This window comes from Oratosquilla oratoria, chromosome 10, assembly GCF_046742065.1.
Source record: "Oratosquilla oratoria isolate Oo_2021 chromosome 10, ASM4674206v1, whole genome shotgun sequence".
In the NCBI taxonomy this organism is placed as follows: Eukaryota; Metazoa; Arthropoda; class Malacostraca; order Stomatopoda; family Squillidae; genus Oratosquilla; species Oratosquilla oratoria.
Window position 1 is genome coordinate 58,942,812 of NC_134786.1, and position 23,089 is coordinate 58,965,900.

General features: G+C 40.0%; 2 protein-coding genes across 3 annotated transcripts in view; both read right to left on the reverse strand.

Annotated features, from left to right (window-relative positions):
• Positions 1-15,214, reverse strand: part of LOC143029250 (GDP-D-glucose phosphorylase 1) — a 34,655-nt gene extending 19,441 nt beyond the window's left edge. The window contains exons 1-5 of the mRNA XM_076191939.1: positions 15,036-15,214; positions 14,692-14,903; positions 9,166-9,327; positions 8,816-9,018; positions 8,565-8,667 (exon numbers count right to left, since the gene is read on the reverse strand). Of these exons, the coding sequence (XP_076048054.1) occupies positions 8,565-8,667; positions 8,816-9,018; positions 9,166-9,327; positions 14,692-14,903; positions 15,036-15,048 (693 nt within the window). The 5' untranslated portion in view covers positions 15,049-15,214. The remainder of the gene's footprint in view (positions 1-8,564; positions 8,668-8,815; positions 9,019-9,165; positions 9,328-14,691; positions 14,904-15,035) is intronic.
• A 1,918-nt stretch (positions 15,215-17,132) lies between these two features.
• LOC143029251 (zinc finger MYM-type protein 1-like) lies at positions 17,133-21,016 on the reverse strand. 2 transcript variants are annotated; one of them, XM_076191940.1, is made up of 3 exons: positions 20,765-21,016; positions 19,818-19,957; positions 17,133-19,689 (listed from the first exon to the last, which is right to left on the reverse strand). In XM_076191940.1, exon 3 carries the CDS (start codon positions 19,150-19,152, stop codon positions 17,305-17,307), a length of 1,848 nt encoding a protein of 615 aa, XP_076048055.1. In that variant the 5' UTR covers positions 19,153-19,689; positions 19,818-19,957; positions 20,765-21,016; the 3' UTR covers positions 17,133-17,304. The 2 variants fall into 2 exon arrangements, with proteins under 2 accessions (XP_076048055.1, XP_076048056.1); XM_076191941.1 differs by lacking the exon at positions 20,765-21,016 and adding an exon at positions 20,115-20,267.
• Between the last annotated feature and the right edge of the window lie 2,073 nt (positions 21,017-23,089).

Genomic DNA, 23,089 nt, shown 5'->3' on the forward strand with positions numbered 1-23,089 from the left:
TGGGGATGGAATGGGTGGGAATGGTTTTTCTGCCTTTGTTTTTTTGGCTACCTCCCTTGTAAGGGAGAAAAAGCCTTTGGTATATGTATGTATGTATGTGTATACCGGTACATACAGTGCTTGACAAGGAAGTATGAACGAATAGTGAGAATGAGTGATGAGGAGAATGAATGAGTCATAAATCACTAAACAAAAGCTCACTTCGTACCTCTAATACTTTGATGGGTGGCCTTTACGTGCAATGATCTAACGAAGGTGGTTTGGTATGGAAGTGGCGTACTTGGCAAGAAGTGCTGGGGTTATACTAGCCCAGGATTGGCGAATGGCTGCCTCGAGCTTGGGCACAGAGCTCGTATCTTTACCCTGCAGGTCTTGTTTAATGTGGTTCCACAGGATTTCTATTGGGTTTATGTCAGGACTATTGCCTGGCCAGTCTGCTATGTAAGGTATATGACAGTCTTTAAGCCACTGAGTAACACTACAAGCAGTGTGGGCTGGGGCGTGATCTTGTTGAAAGATGTTAGCACCTGAGCTATTAAAAGAATCCTCCAGGGGGGTAAATGATATGGACAAGGAAGTGTGAATGGACAAGTGGGCGGAGCTAAGGGTAGGGTTTTTGACGCATGCTATCAATCATCCCTCAGTTGCCTTATACCTTACATAGCAGACTGGCCAGGCAATAACCCCTCCACATCTTGCCAAGTACGCCACTTCCATTCCAAACTGCCTTCGTGAAATCATTGCACGTAAAGGCCACCCATCAAAGTATTAGAGGTACGAAGTGAGCTTTTGTTTATTGATTTATGACTCATTCATTCTCCTCATCCTTCATTCTCGCTAACCTTTCGTACTTCCTTGTTGAGCATTGTATACATATATATATATATAAATATATATATATATATACACCCACTATCCGAGTTACGACCTGTGCGACTTACGTCCACCTGTACTTACGACCACATTCAGCAGATGCCTACATGCACATATTATGAGTTTACTGGTTTACTGTACGTTTGCACGTGGCGTCCAGCATCCCGTACGACAGTTACGGCAGCACAGCACAGCATCTCACCAAGGTTGCGCTGTCTGCCATAATTATGGTATTTCTACCATAATTTAGTGTGTGTCTACCATCTACCATACGATATCTACCATATACCATAATTTTACTGGAACTGATATTATACCGTATTTCGATTCCCAGTTTCCACCGATAATCAGGGCAGGTGGGAATGGTCAGAAAGGGCAGTTTTGCCAGATCGGTGATACACGCTTCCCCGAAAGTCAAGACAGAGAGTCAGTTTACAGTAGTCCTGCATTCGTACTTTTCATTCTGGTTCGAGTTCTCTATTGGTCAAAAGTCGAAAGCTGTAGTGTACGAACATGGATACAAATAGCTTTAACCCAAGTCTATGATATCCCTGGAGTTCTGAAGTATAATATCTTATATTCAATAAGACAATATATCTCACTGTACTATTCCATGCATAATATATTTATTTGATGAAATAATGTTATGCTATGATTATATTATCGTTCTTTTCTTACGAAGAGAGACCGAACGTTTTCGCATGGGAGGCGACGATTGAGCCCAGTGCATAGAAGCGAATCTTGTACTTGTTTTCATGTACATTTGAGGGAATTATTTTAAATGTTATTAAGCCTTTATTACTTCAACCTCTTTTTATTAATTATGCCTCGACCAGCGGATACCAATGGATCTCCCATGCTGCCTCGCCAGACCTACTGCCTGATCTTTCCCTCGACCGCGCACGAAGAAAGTGTAGATGACGTGCAACCAAAAAGTGGATTTTAATTTTGTTTTTGTTTTTACATGCATATTTTCCATTTTTCATATTTTGTATCTTTATGTTAATTTGTATTTTCGGTCTAATAAGAATCCTGTGTAATATATTTTCTTTCTTTACCCTATCCTATTAATTTATTATTATTAATTTATTATTTAGTATAACAATCAAAGAGTATTGGATATTTTGCATACACTGAGAATGTTCTACAATGAGGCCACAAACGAAACATTTGAGCTGGATTTACGCTCTGCATCATATGTCCTTGAGTATACACCTCGAATGTATACGGTCCGAGTTACGACCGTTTCGACTTACGACCGGTTGGTCAGAACCGATCTAGGTCGTAACTCGGATAGTGAGTGTATATATATATATATATATATATATACATATATATATATATATACATATATATATATATATACATATATATATATATATATATATATATATATATATATATATATATATACAGTATATATATATATTACATTTATTGGTGGGGTAGGATTAGGAAAGCCACACAAATGATGATAATTCATGAAGGGTAAAATGGGGTGAAAAAGGTTGAGAACTACTGATCCATCACCTGAGGCATGTAAAAATCCATACAAAAACATATTTACTGTCAGATTACAAAACAAGCACTTCTAGACTGTCCACCAATCCCCCTAATCCCTCAAACCCCTAGTCATAAGCATATACATATACCAACATACATATACCAATGGCTTTTTTTCCCCTTACACAGGGGGGTAGCCAAAAAGGAAAAGGCATAGAAACCACTCCCATCCATTCCATCCCCTACATATTCCACTCCCCTCCACCCTCCTCCCTCCCTCTCATCTTGGCACCTCCTGGATGAGGGGTCATCCCTGCATCCTGTCCACTGCCCTGGGTCAGAAGCAGTGTCGCAGGACACAGCACATACACAGCAAGGCCACTTCATTAATTCGGTGAACCCCCTCTCCGTCCCCTCAAGCAGAAAAGAAGATGGTGAGAAATCCCTTCATGCTGCATCAAATTATTTCTCATACATACTTCCTCATCCCTCATCCCCCACCCACTCCCCCTCATGCATCACAACATCATCCATACACAACCATTCTCCATTCACCCCTATCTTCTGTCCTCTACCATCCTTCCTCAACAGACATTCCTCTCTTTTGTAATGCCCCTTTTACCCCATCCATCCATCTCATCCTAGGACGTCCCCTCATATTCACTCCTTCCACCTCTGCCTTCCACACTTCTTTTACTAATCTTTCTTCACTCATTCTTTCCATGTGTCCAAACCATCCTAATACTCTTTCATCAACCCTATCTCCCAACTCCCTTTCCACCACTGTTCTCCTCCTCACCTCCTCATTTCTCACTCTATCTAGCCTAGTAACCACTATCATACTTCTCAGACATTTCATCTCAAACACATTCAAACTCCTTCTCTCTTCCTCTCTTATGTTCCATGTTTCTGCCCCATACAGTGCTGTTGGCACAATCACTCCTTCATATAACCTCCTCTTAGCATCCATTCCCAGATGTATATTTATCATTACACATTTTAATCCACCAAGGCATTTACTTGCTTCTCTCAATCTACATTCTACCCCCACCCCCACTCCTCCCTTTCCTGCCACATTTGCACCCAAGTATCTAAAACTATCCCCTTCCTCCAGTCTTTCACCCTTAATGCTCACTTCCACCCTGCTGCCACTCTTTCCCCTTGTAAATCTCATCACCTTACTTTTGCCCACATTTATCTTCAGCTTCCTTCTTTCATACACCTTCTTAAACTCTGTCACTAATTTCCTCAATCCCTCCTCTGATCCTGCTACAAGTGCAGTGTTGTCAGCAAACAACAACTGGCTTATTTCCCACTTTTCTCCATTTTCTTTAACCATCTCCAACCCATGACCTACTATCCTTGCATTCATCTCTCGCACCACCCCATCCATGTGTAGATTGAACAGCCAGGGCGACATAACACATCCCTGATGAAGTCCCTCCTTTACCTCAAACCATTAACTCTCAAAGGATTACAAAGGCGGAGCATGCCGACAGGAGACCTTTTGATCCATATCTAGGTCGGATGCGAAAAAAAAATCATATCAATAATAAAATAATAAATAAAAACTATGATAATGTAAATAACAAATAAAATACATAAATAAATGCATAGGTATAGTTAAATAATAAACAAACAGGTAAATAGTAAATAATAATAAATTGACATATAACTAATAATAAATGAAAATCAGACAGACAAATGATAACAAAACAAAACAAATAATATAAGATAAATCATAATCATTACAGCATCTTACTTAGGTATTTATCTAAATGATTCTTAAAGCTTCGAACTGAACTACATTGCACTACCTGTGTAGGAAGTTTATTCCATTCATTAACTACACGGTTGGCAAAGTTGTTTCTACCTACTTCCAGATTGAATCTATTTCCGGACAGTTTGAGACCATTGTTTCTTGTCGGATTCTCATTCAATGTAAAAATTTGGTCACTTTTGATGTTGTCAATTCCCTTTAGAATTTTAAAGACCTGTATCAAGTCACCTCTGAGTCTACGCTTTTTTAGGGAAAACAGATTCATATGTTTTAGTTGATTTTCGTATGATTTATTTTTTATATTTGGAATCAGTTTTGTGGCTCACCGTTGTACTTTTTCCAGTCTGTCAATGTCTTTAATGAGATTCGGTGACCATACGGAAACAGCATATTCCAAATGTGGACGAACTAACGATTTATATAGCTTGTTAATGAGTGATGGACTTTTGAAATCAAAAGATCGCGCAATCAGTCCTAGAATCTTATTTGCTTTCTCAGAGGCTGAAATACACTGCTTGGATGATTTGAGGTCGTTACTGATAATTACGCCGAGATCTTTTTCACTATCCACTTTTGTTAACGAATTTCCAAATAACTTGTAATTGTACTTACTGTTATTTATACCTCTCTCCATTTCTAATCCTAACACAAGTTCTACTACTCTCGTAAAAACTCTTGACTGCTCTCAACAGCTTTCCTTCTATCCCATATATCTGCAATACCTCCCACAGTGCATTCCTGTCTACCCTGTCATAAGCCTTTTCCAAATCTGTAAAAGCCCAAAACACATCCTTATCTTTTCCTATAGCTTTCTCACATATCTGTCTTACCACAAAAATCTAATCTACACAATCCCTACCTGTCCTAAAACTACACTCTTCCTCACCAATTACTCCCTCTGTTCCTCTCCTAATCCTCTCAATCAAGACCCTCCCATAAGCCTTCCCAACTACACTCAACAAGCTGATCCCTCTGAAACTACTACACTCACACTCATCCCCCTTTCCCTTGTAAAGCGAAACTATACAGGCACTCCTCCAGTCCTCCGGCACTCTACCCTCTCTTAAACAAACATTAAATAACCTCACCAGCCAGTCCACCATAATTGTACCTCCATTCTTCAGACATTCTGCATGGCATCCATCCAACCCAGGTGCCTTACCTGCTTTCATCATCTTTAACAGCTGCTTTCACTTTATCTTTCCCTATTTCTCCTCCATTTTTCTCACTCATCACTCTCATTTTATTAGTGCTTCCCACTGCAACTACCTTTCTCTCCCTATCCTCCTTCACATTTAGCAACTCCCTAAAATACTCTGCCCACCTTCGTCTCACTGCCTTCTCTTCCGTTATCATCTCTCCATCTGCACCTTTTACCTTTTCTTCGCTACTTGATTCGCCTCCTTTTCCTTTTAATTTCTTCCCAAAACATCTTTTTATTACTTTCAAAATTTTCTGTCATACTCTTATCCCATTTCACATCTGCTCTCCTCTTTGCTTCCTTTTTATCTTATGCTTAACTTCCCCTCTCTTTACTTTGTACCTCTCATACGATTCCCTTGTCCTAAATTGTAGCCAATCTATGAAAGCCTGCTTCTTCTCTTCTACACCCTTCTTTGCTTCCTCATTCCACCACTCACTACCCTTCCTTCTATTTCCTCCCGCCCCCCTTGTTCCACACACCATGTTTGCACACCTTATGCCTCCCTCCTTGAACCATCCCCATTCCTCCTCCACTCCTAGTTCTACTCTATCCTTCATTCCCTCCCACTCCTCTCTCAGCTTCTTCATATACTCCTTCTCCTTTTCTTTCTCATTTAAGCAGTTCACTCTAAGTACCTCCCTACCTTCTGCCCTTTTCCTGTTTCTCCACCTATTCTCCATTCTCAAGTTACCTTCCACCAGAAAATGGCCTGATATTCCCCCACTCTCTCCCCTTAGAACATGTACATCCTTAACTCTTCCTACCATATTCCTGGTCACCACTATATAGTCCATTAATGCTCTATCTGCCACCTTTCCATCCACCACCCTCTCCCATGTGTATCTATGCTTGACTTTCTTCCTAACCACTGTATTTGCTATCATCAACTCTCTTTCAAGACACATCCCTACCATCTATTCTCTACTACAATTTTTACCTGGAACTCCATACTTCCTAATCACTCCATCTATTGGTTCATTTCCTACCCTAGCATTAAGGTCTCCCAATATAACTACATTGACATTTCTCCCTAATCCCTCTATGCACTCATTTAAATCTACCCTAAAAGCCTCCCTTTCCTCTATGCTCTTCTCACTACCAGGCCCATATGCACTTACAAAAACCCACATCTCCCATCCTTCCCAGATTCACCTTCATACACATCAACCTTGAAAAAAACTCCTTCCACTCCACTACACCCTTACCTATCTCTTCACCACTTACTAGTATAGCCACCCCTTCTCTCTCTTGTCCCCTCTTCACTCCTGAGAACCTCCCAACTACACTCCCAAATTCACACTTGCCCCTCCCTTTCATTTTAGTTTCACTCAAACCCAGCACCTCCATCTTTCTTCTCACAAACATACTGCCTATCTCTTCCCTTTTACTCTCACCTGTACCACATCCACAAAAACTCCTAGACTAGAAGTAGTCATAAGCCCCAAAGAAAAATCTCTCTCAGAGAAGCAAAAACCATACTAACAAAACAGTGTTCAGGTCAACATCAATAACTAAGACAATACCAACACAAAATTGGCCTAGCCAAAGAAACAAACTATCCCAATTGCAACCATCACACAGAAGACACAAACACCTCATCTTAAACTGCCCCATTCTAATTCTAACAAAAACACAATGTTTGTTCCTTGAGTGACTTACATGCCAATCCAGTGGATATTGCTTGTTACCTAGGACCTATGGGACTACTGCAAGAGAGATCTGGACCAATGGGATGATTAATAATCATGTCATGAGAAAAAGGAAATGTCTATTGAGTAGAGAAGGAAGAAAGCAAGAGATCAGTGTGACTGGAGAATGGTTGTGAATAGATAATGAATTGATGTAACCCTATGGGATTACTCCCTGTCTTCTCATTTTTTGTTTAAGGGGTTGATGAAGGAGGGTCACCATGTAAATGAAGTATTGGGGGTAAACCAGTTTCAGCTATCAGGCCCTGCTGTAGATGTGCTGTCTTGCTGCATTGCTTCTGACCTGGGCAGTGGGCAGGAGACAGGGATGGCCCTTCATCCACAATAAGCTAAGATAGAAGGGAAACAAATAGGTGATGAATGAGAAATGGATGGGGGTGAGTGCATGCCTTAGCTGGCTACTTCTCTTATAAGGAGAAAGAAGCCTGTTGGTATATAGAGATGAGGGAAATAACTGGTGGGGCATGATAAAGAAAATGAATTGTGTTTCTGACCTTGTTCCAGAGACAAGGTATCAGCCCCTCACGACCCCACAAACTTGTGGAGGTTGAGTAGTGATGTCTGAGTGTTGTTGATCAAGGTGGAAAGATAGGTGAAATTTCTATCCTTTCCTTGATGGCAGAGTAGCCTCTTGAAGGCCAGATACAGAAACTACTTATCAAGAAGAAGAAGAAGAAGAAGGATAAAGTATTTCAAGGATTCTTTGAATGTAGAGGGGAATAGGAAGGGTCTAATTGTGGCATTGGGAGATGTCAGGTAAATGATGGAAGGAGATAATGACAGCACTATATGAAGAGGATATACAAAGAGGAAAGAGATAAAAAGTTGTAAAGCACCTGGGTTAGCTGGATTGTCTGATGAAGGGTGGAGCAGTTATAATAGAATTGCTTGCTAGTGAGATTGTTTAACATGTACCTTAAAGACACTATACACAAGATGAATTTTTGTTAAGCAAGGAAGGGAGAGGGCAAGAGTTAGGTATGAACACAGTGGTGGTGGATGAGGAACTGATGTGGCCTGAAGGACTTCTTTTCTGCTTTATATATTTTTCAAGTGGATGAGGGAGGTATCATGCAAAGGAGTGAGGATAAGCCACCTCTGGCTGTCAAGCCCTACTGTGGAGGTGCTGTGTCTTTCTGCATTGCTTCTGACCTGAGTAGTGTGGTGAGTGAGTTATGAGGAACTAACATGGTAGGAACAATGAACAACTTTTTTAATAGAAATGGGATAGAGGTTGAGTGGATACATGCCACTCACTTTATACGAAAGCAAAGGCTTTTGAATACAAATATGTATGTATGTATGATTGTACATACATTAATCACAAGGAAATGCTGTAAGCAGTAATTAACATGTACCACTGAGTGACTAATCATTTAAAAATACCAATCTCTTAGGAAAGAACTCCACATTATAACATAAAAAAGGCATCTCTTATGTATGTAGAAGAACATATGTATTTGTTATAAAAACAACATCTAGCATGATTACTTACAGCTGTTTGAATATACAGAGGATAATGTAGATAATACACATGATAATGGTAGTGATTGACAGATGCAAGGCCACAGAGAGAGTTCAACCCTATTCGCCATGCTCTGAAATAAACATATTATCAGATCCAGATTAAATGAATTAGTATTTATGTACATTCACATTATTTAAATTATGTGTAAAAAATTGGCATACTAAAACATGCATTTCATTACATCCAGTTAAATCATCAAATACTGTAAGTTAACATACGGAGAATTGGATAACAAAACTGTTTGGATAGCTAGTGTGAGACCACTGGCATCAACCACCTGTGGTTTACACTGCATAAGCTGTGGAACCAGTAGGCTATGAGTTTCACAAATAGGAGCAGTATTTATGACCATACTTCCATGAATCTCATCTTCTAATCTTGTTTCTGAAGCTTTATTCATCACATCATTGCAAGTCTTGTGCTTTAAAGAATAACATTAAAAAATTACCAATGAAATAATACATCTGCACTTTAATCAAATCATGCCACTTTCACTCAATTTTTCCATTTTTTTTTTATACCAAACTATGAACCAGAGATAAAAAATGAATCATATATGTTTTATTACCCCATTTTTCTCCACTTTCCCATTTCTGTTGGTATATTTCAAGTTAAACAGAATTTCTTCTTGCTTAATTTTGGTAAAATTAAACTTCTTAGGTTCAAAGGGTTGTCTAACACTATGGATGTCATCTGGTTTTCGGCGCAAAACTAATCGTTTTTCATTTAGCTGTAGGAGAACAAAGTCATTTTAGTACCTTTCAACATATATGGAACAACATTATAATCCCTCTGACATTAAATGAAAGTCTGCAGTACCTTCCATCTAAGTTACGAACAAGAAAACCCAAATGCATTATTACCACTTTAAGATGAAATTGTTAAATAAATTATGCCAATATGTAATAATAGTATTCTTGTTACATAATAATCATGAGGATGTATGAATTATAACTAAAAACATTACATAAATCTTACTGGACAAATACTGCCAAAATCTACCAGTGCATTTTCCAAAAATAATCAAATCACCAGATGCTAACTCCATCAATGAAAACATTTTTAATTATAAAATTAATAGATAAATTAAATAAAATAATTTGTAAAAACTTATCAATAAATAAGAACTATGTTAAAAGATCATGTGCTGTTTACAAACTCCAGCTACCTATATAACAAGAGGTTCTTCCCCTTTATAAGGGAAGTAGACAAGTCAAAAACATGTACCCACTCCCACCCATTCCACTTGCATCCACCACTCTCTTGTTTACCTCTTATCTTAGCTCTTTGTGGACAAGATTCATTCCTGTCTCCTGCCCACTGTACAGGTTGGAAGCAATGTAGCAAGACACAGCACGTCCTCTGTAGGGCCGCTTCACTTACACAGCAACCCCCTTCTCCACCCCCTCATGTGGAAAACGGAGAACATGGGGGGAAATTCCTTTGGGCTACATCAAAATATCATCCATCCACAACCCTTCTTCACTCACCCGTCCCCTGCCTTCTCCCTTCTTTGCTCAACAGACATTTCCCTCTTGCTCAAAGCCCTTTTCCATCCATCTCATTTACAAACAGCACATTTGCATCCTGAGACAACCCATAACCAAAACAGCTACAACTGACATAGCTAACAACAAGATCTAAACTCTTATATGTGTGTATCTCCTAAAAATGTAAAGACTTAGACAACTGTACATAATCTTATGAAAACTGACCACAGCACTTATCTGTTCAGCTGTCAATGTAATTACCTTTCCTCTTCACCTTTTCAAGCAGCCTTTCTAAGATGTCGTCATGAACAATAGCATAGTTTACACTAAGAGGTTGCCCATTCTCTGTACAAGGTCTCCTCAGGTTTTGTGGCTGTAGAAATAGCCTCATTTCCAGGGGTGCTGGAGCTCTGGAGGGCCTGACAAAAGCCTGCCATTCCAATCATTTTGCTATATACAGTGGGCCCACTATATGTCACACAATGATTAAGTACTTCATGTTTGCACTCACAAATCATAATAAAATAAATATAATTATCAAACAAATAAAGCGGAAAGAGCCACCCACTTTTAGAGGAGCAAGAGCGGTGCTCTGGTGAACTCCAGTAGCACTGCACCCCTGTTCATTCCTTAGGCTTTCCCTTACAATTCCCCACATCTCTTTGTTAAGAGTGAGATTCTGAGTCATTACCTGGTTAGTTATGAAGTCATGGGAGCAAACTGAAAATGACACACGTAAAAAAAAAGAATTTTTTTTTCCATACATAAGTGTCAACTCCTGAAACAGCCTAAGCAAAAATCATGAAAAAATAATAATAATAAAAACTAGGTACAACAGATTGATAAGAGAAAAAAGGACCTCATTAACTTGCTTTTTTCCTGTAGATTACACTTAGGTAAATACTTACCTACTTAATAACTCCAAACAAATCTCTTCATTGAGTGACCTATGAGCTCAACTGGCAACTGTAGTCAGTTTCCTGAAGAGGAACCACAGCACACAGTAGCTCAAAACAACAAAATCTCTGGGACAAAAAGGGTATACAGTAAGTCCTCATTACACGGTACATATGCGTTCCTGAAAACCTTACCGCAAATTGAAATTACCGTATACCGAACCCATTATAACATGTAATAATAGGATATGGCAGACGTACCTTCTCCCTGCTCTTTCCTCTTCAAAATATCTAGCGGATACCGTATCTGTGAATTTTTCTTACCGTAAATAGAATCGAGGGTAGTAATTACAAAATACCGTAACTGATAATTTATCGGATAAAGAATTACTGTATAAGGAGGACTCACTGTACAATAGAGTCCCTTAGGGTGCAATACTTTCACCATTACTCTTCTTTTTATGGGTGATCTCCAAACTCTAGAACCCCCACTAAACACCAATGACCTGAAAAGAATAACCTAGCACAGCAAATACAAAACAGCAGTAAAGAACAACCAAGACTACTAGTACAAATTGGAACAATAGTTCAAAAAATATCAGAATAGAAGTGATATTGCTCACACCAAATAACCACAATGAAAAAAAAAAATCCTATTAAAATCAAATAGCAAAATCTTCCCATCAGAAAAGAACTGCAAAATTCTTTGCCTCACATTAGATACACATATGATTCCCAACCCACATATCAGACCTGATAGTGAAAACCAGCAAGAAAACAAACCTGTTTGAGTTCATCACAAGAACTGATTTAGGACAACAGAAAGAAGCTCTAATAACTAAAAGCAATTCATGGGAACTACCCTCAACTATGCCTCAACAGTATGGTTACCAACAATCAGCAAGATGAATACAAAAAAATTTACAAACTTTACAGAATGGAGCACTGAGAGTAATAGCTGGATGCACAAAAACCACTTCAATTGGACACCTACATAATCCTAAAATACTCCCCACAGAACACCACATAAAAATGACAGGAACACAATTCTATACCAGAACACACCCTTCACATTTCATTTGGCAAGCACCACCAACAGAATGTAACAAGAAAACTGTATCAGCAGCATACTACTCAAGAATAAGCAAATCTATAAACCACACAAAACATCCACACTCAATCATTAAACAGACTGAAAGACAACACACTACTGCATCCCAGACCCCAAAATCCATCCAACTGAATCCTCTCTCCCAAGAGGATAGAATCCATATGGCCAGGCTGCAGTGCAATACCATCCAGCCCTTCTAATTTACCAAAGGTGGATGACCACATAGCATAAATCCAGGATTTACAGGATGTAGCAGCACCCCATATTATACCACACATTATGGAAAACTACATTGTACACAACTATACATGCCAACAACACAACATATACTCCATAAGAGATTTGTGGGAAAACCCTATTCCAGCTATGGCATTCCTTGGGAGACAGAACTGCTTTGCCAGACAGTCTAGGGAATGACAACAACAACAATAAGCCCTTCATAACAGACCATCAATCTTGATACTCCAGCAGCAACCCCCATACATTAGCACTTAGAATAAAACATTCCCACACCTGATAAGAAACACACTGGCATGTCTGTGCTCTGAACACCATCCAGCATCAAAATCAGTACTAACACAGATTCAAACCACCCTAGATGCAACCACCCTTGATGCAACCACCAAAAAGAGAACAAGAGCACCTCACACAACAACGCCCAACACCAACAACACATCTTTCCTGACTCATGGTCTTACCCATAGAAATCTGAAAACATTTGTGCAATTGTCAGCCACAAGTGGATATTGTGCTGATGATTATAAAAATACATTTCTTGAACACTGGCATTTTAAGTTTTGGAAAGTGCTCATATACACAAGCTTTTAGATGATAGAGGAATGATCTAGCTATCTATCAAGGGCTTTCTCCCCCTTACCATGGAGGTAGGCAAGTTGAAAGGCATGTACCCACTCCCACCCATTCCACATGCATGCAATACCCTTTCCTTTTTTTTCATCTTAGATCTTTGTGGATGATGAGTCATCCCTGCATCCTGCCTACTGCCTTGGGTCAGAAGTGATATAGCAAGATAAAGTACATCCACAGCAAGGCCACTTCATTTAATCGGCAACCCCATTCTCATCCACTCATGCAGAAAATAGTGAAGATGGGGAGAAATCCCTTCAAGCTGCGTCAAAATATCTTTCACACATAACCAATCCTTACCCCCTATCACCCACCCCACCCTTCCTTGCATCAGTTTCATCTATACACAACCATTCTCCACTAAGCCCTATCTCTTGCCTCCTCCCTTCCTTGCTAAACACATTTCCCTCTTGCTCAAAGCCCCTTTCACCCCATCCATCCATCTCATCCTAGGTTCCATGTGTCCAAAACATCCCAACTCTTTCATCAATCTTGTCTCCCATCTACTTTTCCACTTCCACTCTCCTCCTCATCTTATTTCTCACTCTCTCCAACCTTGTAACCCTTACCATACTTCTCAGACATCTCAAATACATTTAAATGTCTCTCTACATCTCTTAAATTCCAAGTCTCTGCCCCATACAGGGGTAAGCAGCACAATCACCCCTTCATACAATCTCCTCTTTGTAACCATTCCCATAAGTCTATTTCTCATAACAGTAGGAATAAGAACAAATAGAAAAAAGTAATGAACTCATTACCAGACCCTATTTTGTGTTACTATTTTTTTTTATCTACTTATCTATTACTACCATTATATTTTTCAATCATGAGCTTATTTTTTTTATCTACTCTTATTATTAATCATGAGCCTATTGGTGGTCTTACAACAATATTAAATTTTTATTTAACTGGCTAGGTAGCATGTATTAACTGAAGGAGAGGGGCTTTTACTACCAGCCAATACCCCAGCACTACAACTAGGTAATGTGAATATCACTGGGGAACCCCTGTAAGGCATCCCAGGTTTGGGTTAGGTTGGGTCTGGTTCGATTACGTCTGGTCTTTTGAAGGAATGTAATATTCATTTATATCAGAAATCACTTGGACTAGTGTTGCTGGAGCTCACTGGAGCACTGCTCTGGCACCTGTGAAATTATTTATTCACCTTATATCCTTTTTACTTATATGAAAATTTTAATCTTGTTTTTTATGACAAAATGAAATCCTTAAAAAAAAAAAAAAAAGCCCACTGAATATACAACCATGATAGGGATGGTGGGCTTTTGCCAAGTCCTCCAGAGCTCCAGCACTTATAAAATTGCAACTGCACCCCTGAAAAGCACTTGTTTTGCTCATTTCCCTCATCCAACACACACCAATTTCCTAATGCAGCCCACCACAACCCCAAACTGTAGGGACAAAAGGGGGGAGTGATTGTGATTTCAGATGGAAACAAGCGTCTTTTTTTTATCTAAAGCACATCAAAAAACAAAGTTCACTTAGGTGTAATAGTAAATATTTCCCAATGACAGACACCAAACCCATTTGGAAAAATATTAGCATTATTCCATTTTTATGACACAATAAAAAAATTTGCATATGGCTGAGTCAATATATTCTAAATCATACAGTTATGACATTGGTATGTCTCATATTCAGAGCCACTGTTTTGGCATTAAAATTTGATTAGGACACACAAGGACCACCAAAAATTTTGTGAACAATACCTGCACAACAATGCTGAATTTTCCTGGCAGCACCTTGGTCTGTACATCCTTAATAGAATAATTGAATACTCCATTCTCATATGCTTTTTTCCACTGAGATCTCATAATGGCATCAAATGGAGTAATGCCTTTCTCTGCTTCATTTCTTGTAGTTTGAAGTTGGAAAGCACTACTACTGAAGACCATCTCCAGTGGGGAATCCATCTCTTGTTCTTCAATTAGAAAGCAATAATAGAAATGTAATGCCCATACAAGGGGAATAAATAACCAGTGTGACACATTATTTTCCCAAGGATACCTGAACCATCTTTGGCTTTGGTATGAAACTTGCTTCAAATTCTTACGTTTCTCTTCCATATCTTCAGTCCTTTATTGCGAGCTACACAGAACTACGTGTCAAACTTCGCTTCAAGTAGTCTCACAGGCTTATTCGGGAAGAATACGTGTTTTTTCCCAAACCAGATCCTTCCCCAAATTTGAATCCACCTGCCTCACCTTCTTTGGCATAATGTCAACATCACAGTTGCAGTGATATTAGTCAGGGATTCTGTCGGGAATAAATACCGACAGAGGCATTTTTTAGAGTAAATAAACTATTTCAAATTAATATAGACATCTGTTGTTACGGCCTCAGTTGATTTAGTGAATTAATAGCTGTAGAATTAGGATTAAGATTGAAATACAGCAATTAAGCATATCACGCTGTATGAAATTTGTATTCTAAAACTTAGTATATGAAAGCATGCTAACAAATTATACAGTCTTACTTTTTCCATTTAGATAGAGTGGCCTATCATTTTTGTTTATATATACGAAAACATAAAAAACATTATGTAAAGGACTTGACACCCCTCGATACACCAAGCCGGTTGTCTAACCTCTCTCAGGAATGTCGAGTTACCAACATATCATTTTCATTATTAATCCTTTTATTTACCACTTGGTGATTTCTCCGTCTTGAGTATTGGTTCTGGTGCATTACCATCTATAGTTCCCATGTATGGGTATATATATATAATATATATATATATATATATATATATATATATATTATATATATATATATATATATACATACATATATATATTATGTATCGTGCAACATTTTCATTTCAGTTAAGGTGAAGTTGTACCTCCCATAGACCCTTGGCAACGAGAGGTCAAGGGGTCACTAGGCGTTCGGGGCCAAGAGGCCCCTGTCGCCCCTATAACGTAGTTGAGTCCAAGACAAGAGATGTAACTGACCAGAAGTGTTAGTGATTCGTGACTGGGGAGTGACATGAATTTATCCCAATCACAGACCACATATACATCGTGTGTGAAGTGCATATACGACGGAGCGCGTGTTAAACCAGTGAGGGGATTCTGAGAGAACCACCCCACTCAACACATACCTTTATCCTTCTCCCCATTCCCATACTCATCCTCCATGCCACGCCCGAAGTCGTCGCACACATCACCGTCATTAACCAGAACAAAGACGAAGAAGATCTCCAAGTGGCCCCAAGGCCACGGTAAGTCACAAATTGAGTTACATGAAATATCGAAACCAACTTGGATGATTGAAATGATTACATATTCATAAAGATACATGATGCTTTGTGATGCCATTGTACTTTTCAGGGTTCGATGAGTCCCTGCCGATCACAGGTATGTCGTTTTGTTGTTGTTGAAAGTTATATACAAGTTCACACAGAGTACCCCAGTATGAGCTCGATGGGACAGTCACCTAGATTAACTTACACCGTCAACATTTCATATTAAAAGAGATGGGAAATCTGCCGGAAGTCATAATATTCTCCACAGTTTCCACATCTCGACAATGGATTTCCTTGTTGGAGTTGCCAAATTTCCTTAGATTTCATTATATATGGCATTAAATTTCCTTGGAAATTTCCTCATATGTTATAATCATAAAACTGTAAAAAGTTTTTTATATCACTGGATTTTTTTTTTCAATTGTTTTGTATGATGAAGCTACACTTTTTTATTTTCATTTTTGCAACGTCCTGGGACAATCCCAACAATTTCCCGAAAATGACTCGTTAAACTCTGCAACTCTACATGATGCATTTATATAAGATTGATTCTTTCCATAGCGTGTAGTTGCAGATATCGCGCATGTCATTTTCACCTCGCAAAATGGAATATCCTGGCCATTCATTTTTTTTTTTTTTTTTTTTTTTTTTTTTTTTGACAAGCCAGGGGGGTAACTTTTATTCTTGATAAGTTTTTCTATTCTTTGGTCTGGTCTTTTTTTTTATCAGTGTATTCATCACTATAACCAGGGCCGTTTCTAGCTTTGTGGGGGCCCTAGGCAAAAGTTAGAGAGATAGACAGGTTGGTATTTCATTTATACCTGTAAAGTTTGCCAAACAGTAATTAAACGACTTTTATATCTTTTGATGGTGTTAAAGGATGCAAGTAACTATTACACCATCTTTATTTATTTAAACATTTATTTTAACTTAACATCAGTCTCTGAATACAAACCACACTTCAAAATATTGGTAACTTAACATCAAAGTCTCTGAATACAAACCACACTCCAAAATAGTAGTAACTTAACATCACAGTCTCTGAATACAAACCACCAACTGCATTGTATTGGGCTCAAAATCTCTGCTTTCTGGCTTTTTTACTAGCAAAATCATCAATGATGTCTTCATACAACACGTCTTTCCCCACTTCATGGTTGATGCTGATTATTGCAAGAACACTGAGTCGCTCCTGCCCCATAGATGATCTTAAATAGGTCTTGATGAGTTTCAGCTTCGAAAAGCTCCTCTCTGCTGAGGCCACAGTCACAGGCAGAGTACAGGCAATTCTCAGTGCAACCCACAGATTGGGATACAATTCCTCAAAATGTTTTTTGTGGATAAAGGTGAGGAGCTCAAGAGCAGTCATTTCGTCTGAGGGCAAACTTGGTAAGTGCTTAACTTCCATAGCCAGTTCCTTTCCATCAATGTCACTTTCATTTCCAGAGGTTAATGTCTTGCATAGTTTGTCACACTGGTTGTTCAATGACTGATCATCCAGTTTCTGGAAATTAAGCAGCATTCCAAATTGGTCTCTTACTTCACTCAGAGTTTTAAATCTATCAGTTAAGGATTGAATGGTAGTGTCAACAACAACATTAAAGAATGTCATTTCTAGCCTCTTCATTGCATCTGCAATGGGCTCATCTGCGGCCTCATAAGCAAAGTGTCTTTTTGTACTTCTTAATCTCTTTTCTTTGAGTACAGCCTCTACATTCATTTCCTCACACATATCTTTAGCAGAGACTTGAGCTGAAGTGAACCCAATTCTTCTGTAGTTAGTCAGAGATGTTTTCGCTTTAGTAAGGAGATCAACTGCCACATCAAGCTGCATTTTAGGAGACTGCAGGAGCTTACTGACATGGTTCACAATGTGTAGAATGTCATACCATATGACTGTGCAAATGATAAATCGGTATGACCCCACCTCTTCTGCCAGACTTTGGGCTTCAACCTTGGTCAGAGGATCAGACATTTCCCTGACCTTCAACAAAGCTTCCCTTATATTAGAGGCCTGATACCGCACAGCTTCTATGCTATTAATACGGCTCTCCCATCTTGTGTCACTCCAGGTCTTGAGTGCAACAGTGACATAATCTTTTAGGATTGCCCATCTTTGTGGTGAGGCTGAAAATAGGTTGTACAGTTTCTGAACAGTGCCGAAATAGCTAGTGGCATCTATTGAAGCTGTTGCTGCATCAGATATCATCAAGTTTAGGGAATGTGCTCCACATGGAACATAGAGTGCACGAGGGTTCTTCTCAAGAAGTCTGGCTTGAACTCCTTTGTTTCTCCCTTTCATGTTGGCACCATTATCATATGATTGTCCTCTGCAATCTTCAAGGAGAATATTCAGTTCCGTCAATTTCTTTATAATTAGAGATGACAAACCAAGACCTGTTGTTTCAGAAGCTACAAGGAACCCCATAAAATGTTCCTTAATTTCTGGTTTCTTATCCATTTTGACAGTCCTTATGACGACTGACATCTGTTCTTGATGGCTTACATCGGGAGTACAGTCCAAAATAATTGAATAATATTCGGACTGTTTAACTTCAGTCAACATTGTGTCCATTATTTTAGTACTGATTGAAGCAATAAGTTCATTTTGGATGATATTTCCAAGGTAGCTGGAATGACTGAACTGGCCACTCTCAACACGCTCAATGTGCTGCTTCATGACAGGATCAAATTTAGCAAGCAGCTCCACCTCTTTTAGAAAATTCCCATTATTCTGCTGGTGTAACGTGTTTGATGAACCTCTAAATGCAAGATTTCTCTCGGCTAAGGATTGGACAATGGCGATTAAGCGAGTCAGGACATCTCTCCAGCGCCTCTTTTCAGCCTCCAATAGTGTTCTTTCAGCTTGGTCTATTGTCTTTCCAGTTTGCAAACGGAGTTGTAAATCTTTCCAGGTTGCCATGTGCGCTATGTGTGCTGGACTGCTTTCATGACTTTTCAAAAGTGTGCCTATGTTTTTCCAGTCTGTCAGTCCTTCTGTCACTAACTTTTGTTCTTTGGTTGAAAATAATTTACAACAAAAGCAATAGAGAGCATTTTTTTTTTTTTTTTGAGTAGATAAGCCAAGTCCGCTTCATCTCTTCTCCATTAACCAATGTTCTACAAAAATAATGATAATGAAAACTTCTTCCGTCTTCTTTTTTGGGAAATGTGAAATCAGAACTAATCTGAAATGGCCCTCTACCTACTGCATCCGTTCTAAATGCATCAGACAGAATAGTTGGCCAGTTAGCAGGATCTAGTGGTTTAGAATAAATGGGAGGCTGCTCAGGAGTAGATGATGCCTTCTGTGGTTCTGGGGAATGTGGTGGTCTTGGTGGCAGTACAGCTTCCTGGACAGATCCTGATGAATGTGATGGCACTGGAGCATCCTGTTCAGGAAGTTCAGAATATTCCTCTGGCTTGCTGTCTGGAGCTCCAATATATTTTAGAATTGATCCTGCAAAATTACAAATTTCCTTAGATGATTAGGCGTTAGTCTAAAATAATACTCACCATTCAGAAAACATAATAAAACCAAACTTTAATATGTTTCTTTAAATTATTAAATAAACGATAATGAATTACCTTTTTCTTTTGACCATTTTTCTTCGTCAAATTTCTTTTTCTTTCGTTTCTCTGCTCCGCTGAGATAAATTCGTTTTGATGCCATTACGGGAATGATGATTGGCGAGTCTTAGAGTCTAATGTAGGCCTAGCACAGAAATCTATTAAGTGAAAACCTTATAAATACATGGAATCAATTTTACATACACGATATTCGAGTAGAACAAATATGATTAATTTTATCAGTGTAGGCCTAACACAGATATCTGTAAAGTGTAAACCTTTTAAATACCCCTTAATAAAAATAATTCTACATACACGAAATTCGGGTAGACCTGAAAGGTGAACAGATGGGTGATTGTTGAGCCTGTGGTTATCTTAATATTGTATACGAACTAGAGAAACGGACCACACGACAAACGGAATAGAATTAATTTATTTCTGTCACTTCCTTTTGAGCTCACCTCGGTCCTGCCATCTAGTGTTTTTTTTTTTTTTTTCATTAGGTAGGTGAAGTGAGAAAATAAATAATCATAATTTGATAATAAAGAAATAAGCGAATAAATGAATAAGGGATTGGATAAAATATCGATACAAAATAAACAAAATTGAACATATGAACATATATGAACATTGAATATTGAAAAAGGTGGAAAAGGTAAACATTCCATAGAATACAAACATTTCCTATTGTGCATACAAATATAATAAAAGGAATTCCAACTTACAGTCACAGAACACACAAACTTACAAATTTACACTATTAGAAGCTAAGCATGATGCGACCAAAGAGTAAACAAGAACGCTGGTGATGCCAATTCCAGTGACAATTAAAGCCAAACAATTGGACAAAGAATAGTAAGCTAATGGCCAAAAAGAGTTTGTAATCAACAATTAATAACATCTGTAGCCATAAGTCCTAGCTTAGTGAACACATAAATGGATAAATAAAGCCAATTAATGCTTACCATATTATATCTTTAGATTAAATAAGATGTAGGTGATTTTTAACAAGATAGTATTTTTAGCAGACGATCAAAACATTTCAAACAATAACAAACACTGCAAGAGGCATATTGTTTATTTGCGTCGGCGGGCGGGAGAGGCACAGGCTCATATTTGACCTTCGGTAGCGTTACCTAGCCAATGGGCCGGCCGGGGGCCCCCTGGTAGGTTGGGGGCCCTAGGCAATCGCCTATACCGCCTATAGCTAGAAACGGCTCTGACTATAACTACCAGTGTCACTGTTCTTACTACTGTCGTCCAAAAATGCCATTATATTAATTTGATTAAGGAAGTTAAATTAAAAAAAACAATCACTGGACCTGGGTGTGTGTGGCGTGCACCTATAAATATACAGTATATACCAATGTCTGTTAATCTGTGGAAAGCAAAGGTGTGAGAAGTGAACTTGAGGGGACGACTGAGATGGATGGATGGGATGGTGTTGAGAAAGAGGGGAATGTCTGTTGAGCAAGGAAGGGGAAAGACAGGAGATAAGGATGAGTATAGAGTAACTGTGTCTAGATGATATTGTTATGCTAGGAAGGGAGGGGCGGGGGATGGGGAAGGGAGGGGCGAAGGATCGGGGGAAGGGGGTGTCTATGTGTGGATGATATTTTGACGCAGTCCGAAGGGATTTCTCATCGTCTTCTCTTTTTTTTTCTGCGTGAGGGAACGGAGAGAGAGGGGGGGGGGACGTCGCCGATTAAATAAAGCGGCCTTGCTGTGGATTTACTGTGTCTTGCTACATTACTTCTGACCCAGAGAAGTGGGCGGGATTCAGGGATGACCCGTCATCCATGAGGAGCTAAGATGAGAGGGGGATTTTTTTTATGGGAGTAAAGTATCACTCCCACGGGCTTTGTTTGAGCCCATGCGGTGGTGTTTATGAAAGACACACCTTGTGGAGAGGAGGTGGAATAGTGTTGCTAGTCAGAGGGGGATAGGGGGCAGCAAAGAGAGGCTGCAGCTGTTTGAGCGGCGGCGGACGCTCTAGTAGCTGACGGAGCTCGTAGGGGCTTTGGAGGCGGCAGAGGCGGCTCACAAGACCTTCAGGGGGAGCCGGTGGTCTCCGTCTGAGGAAAGAGGGGGTGGGGCAATCGCTCAGGTAGTGGAGGAGGTCGGCATTTTCTCCACGGCAGTGATTGCACCGGTGGTCTTCCATGGCGTTCTGGGGATTAAGTTGCCAGAAGCAACGGTCTTCGAGACGCAGCAAGAAGAGCAGTTTTTCTACCCTTCTGGGAGTGGAGCGGGGGAGGACTAGAGGTTCATATGCTGTCACCTTTTTGTACCACCCCGCCCGTTGGGAAACCTGTGCCTCCAGACTGTGCTGGAGGTGCCACTGCGTGCGTGCAAATGCCCTAGTTCGAAGTTAGAGATGGCTCCTGCTGGGAGGGACCTGGACATTGACTCTGGCGCGCTTGCGAGCCGCAGCTACTGCTGCGTCTGCAAGATCGTTTCCATGCACACCGATGTGACTTGGCACCCAGTTGATGATAACATTCCGTCCAGCACGGTGTAATTTATGCAGGAGCGCAATGACATTGGTGAGGAGGTGGACATTATCTTCCGGGCTCTGCCTGTTGCAAGCAGCTTATCAGGTTCAGAGAGTCGGTGTGGATGACCACGGAATTAGAGTGAGATACAAGGGCATGTTCTAGGGCCCCCTGCATCACCACGGCCTCGGCTTGAAGAGAGGACGCGGAGTCGATGACTCTCCTGCCGAAGGTGCATTATCAGTGGCAAAGGCAGCTCCGGCCGCGTGTGGGCTGTTTGGTTCTATAGAACCATCTGTAAAATACATGGTATGACCAGGTTGCGTCAGTACCTGGATGCCGTTTGCCGAGACGCGCGCTCTGTCTGGATGGCATGTGCCCTTTTTCCCCGGGAGTGACGTAAATTTAAAGGTCACAGGAGCCGGTGCCCACAGCGGCGGGCATTTAAAGTCCGGCTGGGATTTTGGTATGCCCTTCTCGAGGAGAGGTTGTCGCAGTTGAAAGGAATCCAGGAGCTTGGCCGCGTGCAAGAGCCAAGTGTTGGGGCGTTGTAGTGTGTCTGCGCGTGCTCGGGAGGTGTAGATGGCCCAACTTAGACCTATCTCGTCGCGGGGGTGGAGTGCGTGGGCAACAAAGTCCGCCCCGAGCATTCTGATCCTGAGCTGGAGAGGAGGAAGCGAGGCTTCCCGCTGTAGGTTGAGAATTTTATACCATCGTTGTGCTCTCAGGATGACTTCTGGCCGCTTCATTCTGGCATGTCTCAAGCCTCTGGAGTTTATCCGCGGTCACAACAAG

Coding starts and splice junctions, on each gene's coding strand:
- LOC143029251 (XM_076191940.1), bottom strand. CDS start 19,152: ATGGCAACCTGGAAAGATTTACAACTCCGTTTGCAAACTGGAAAGACA.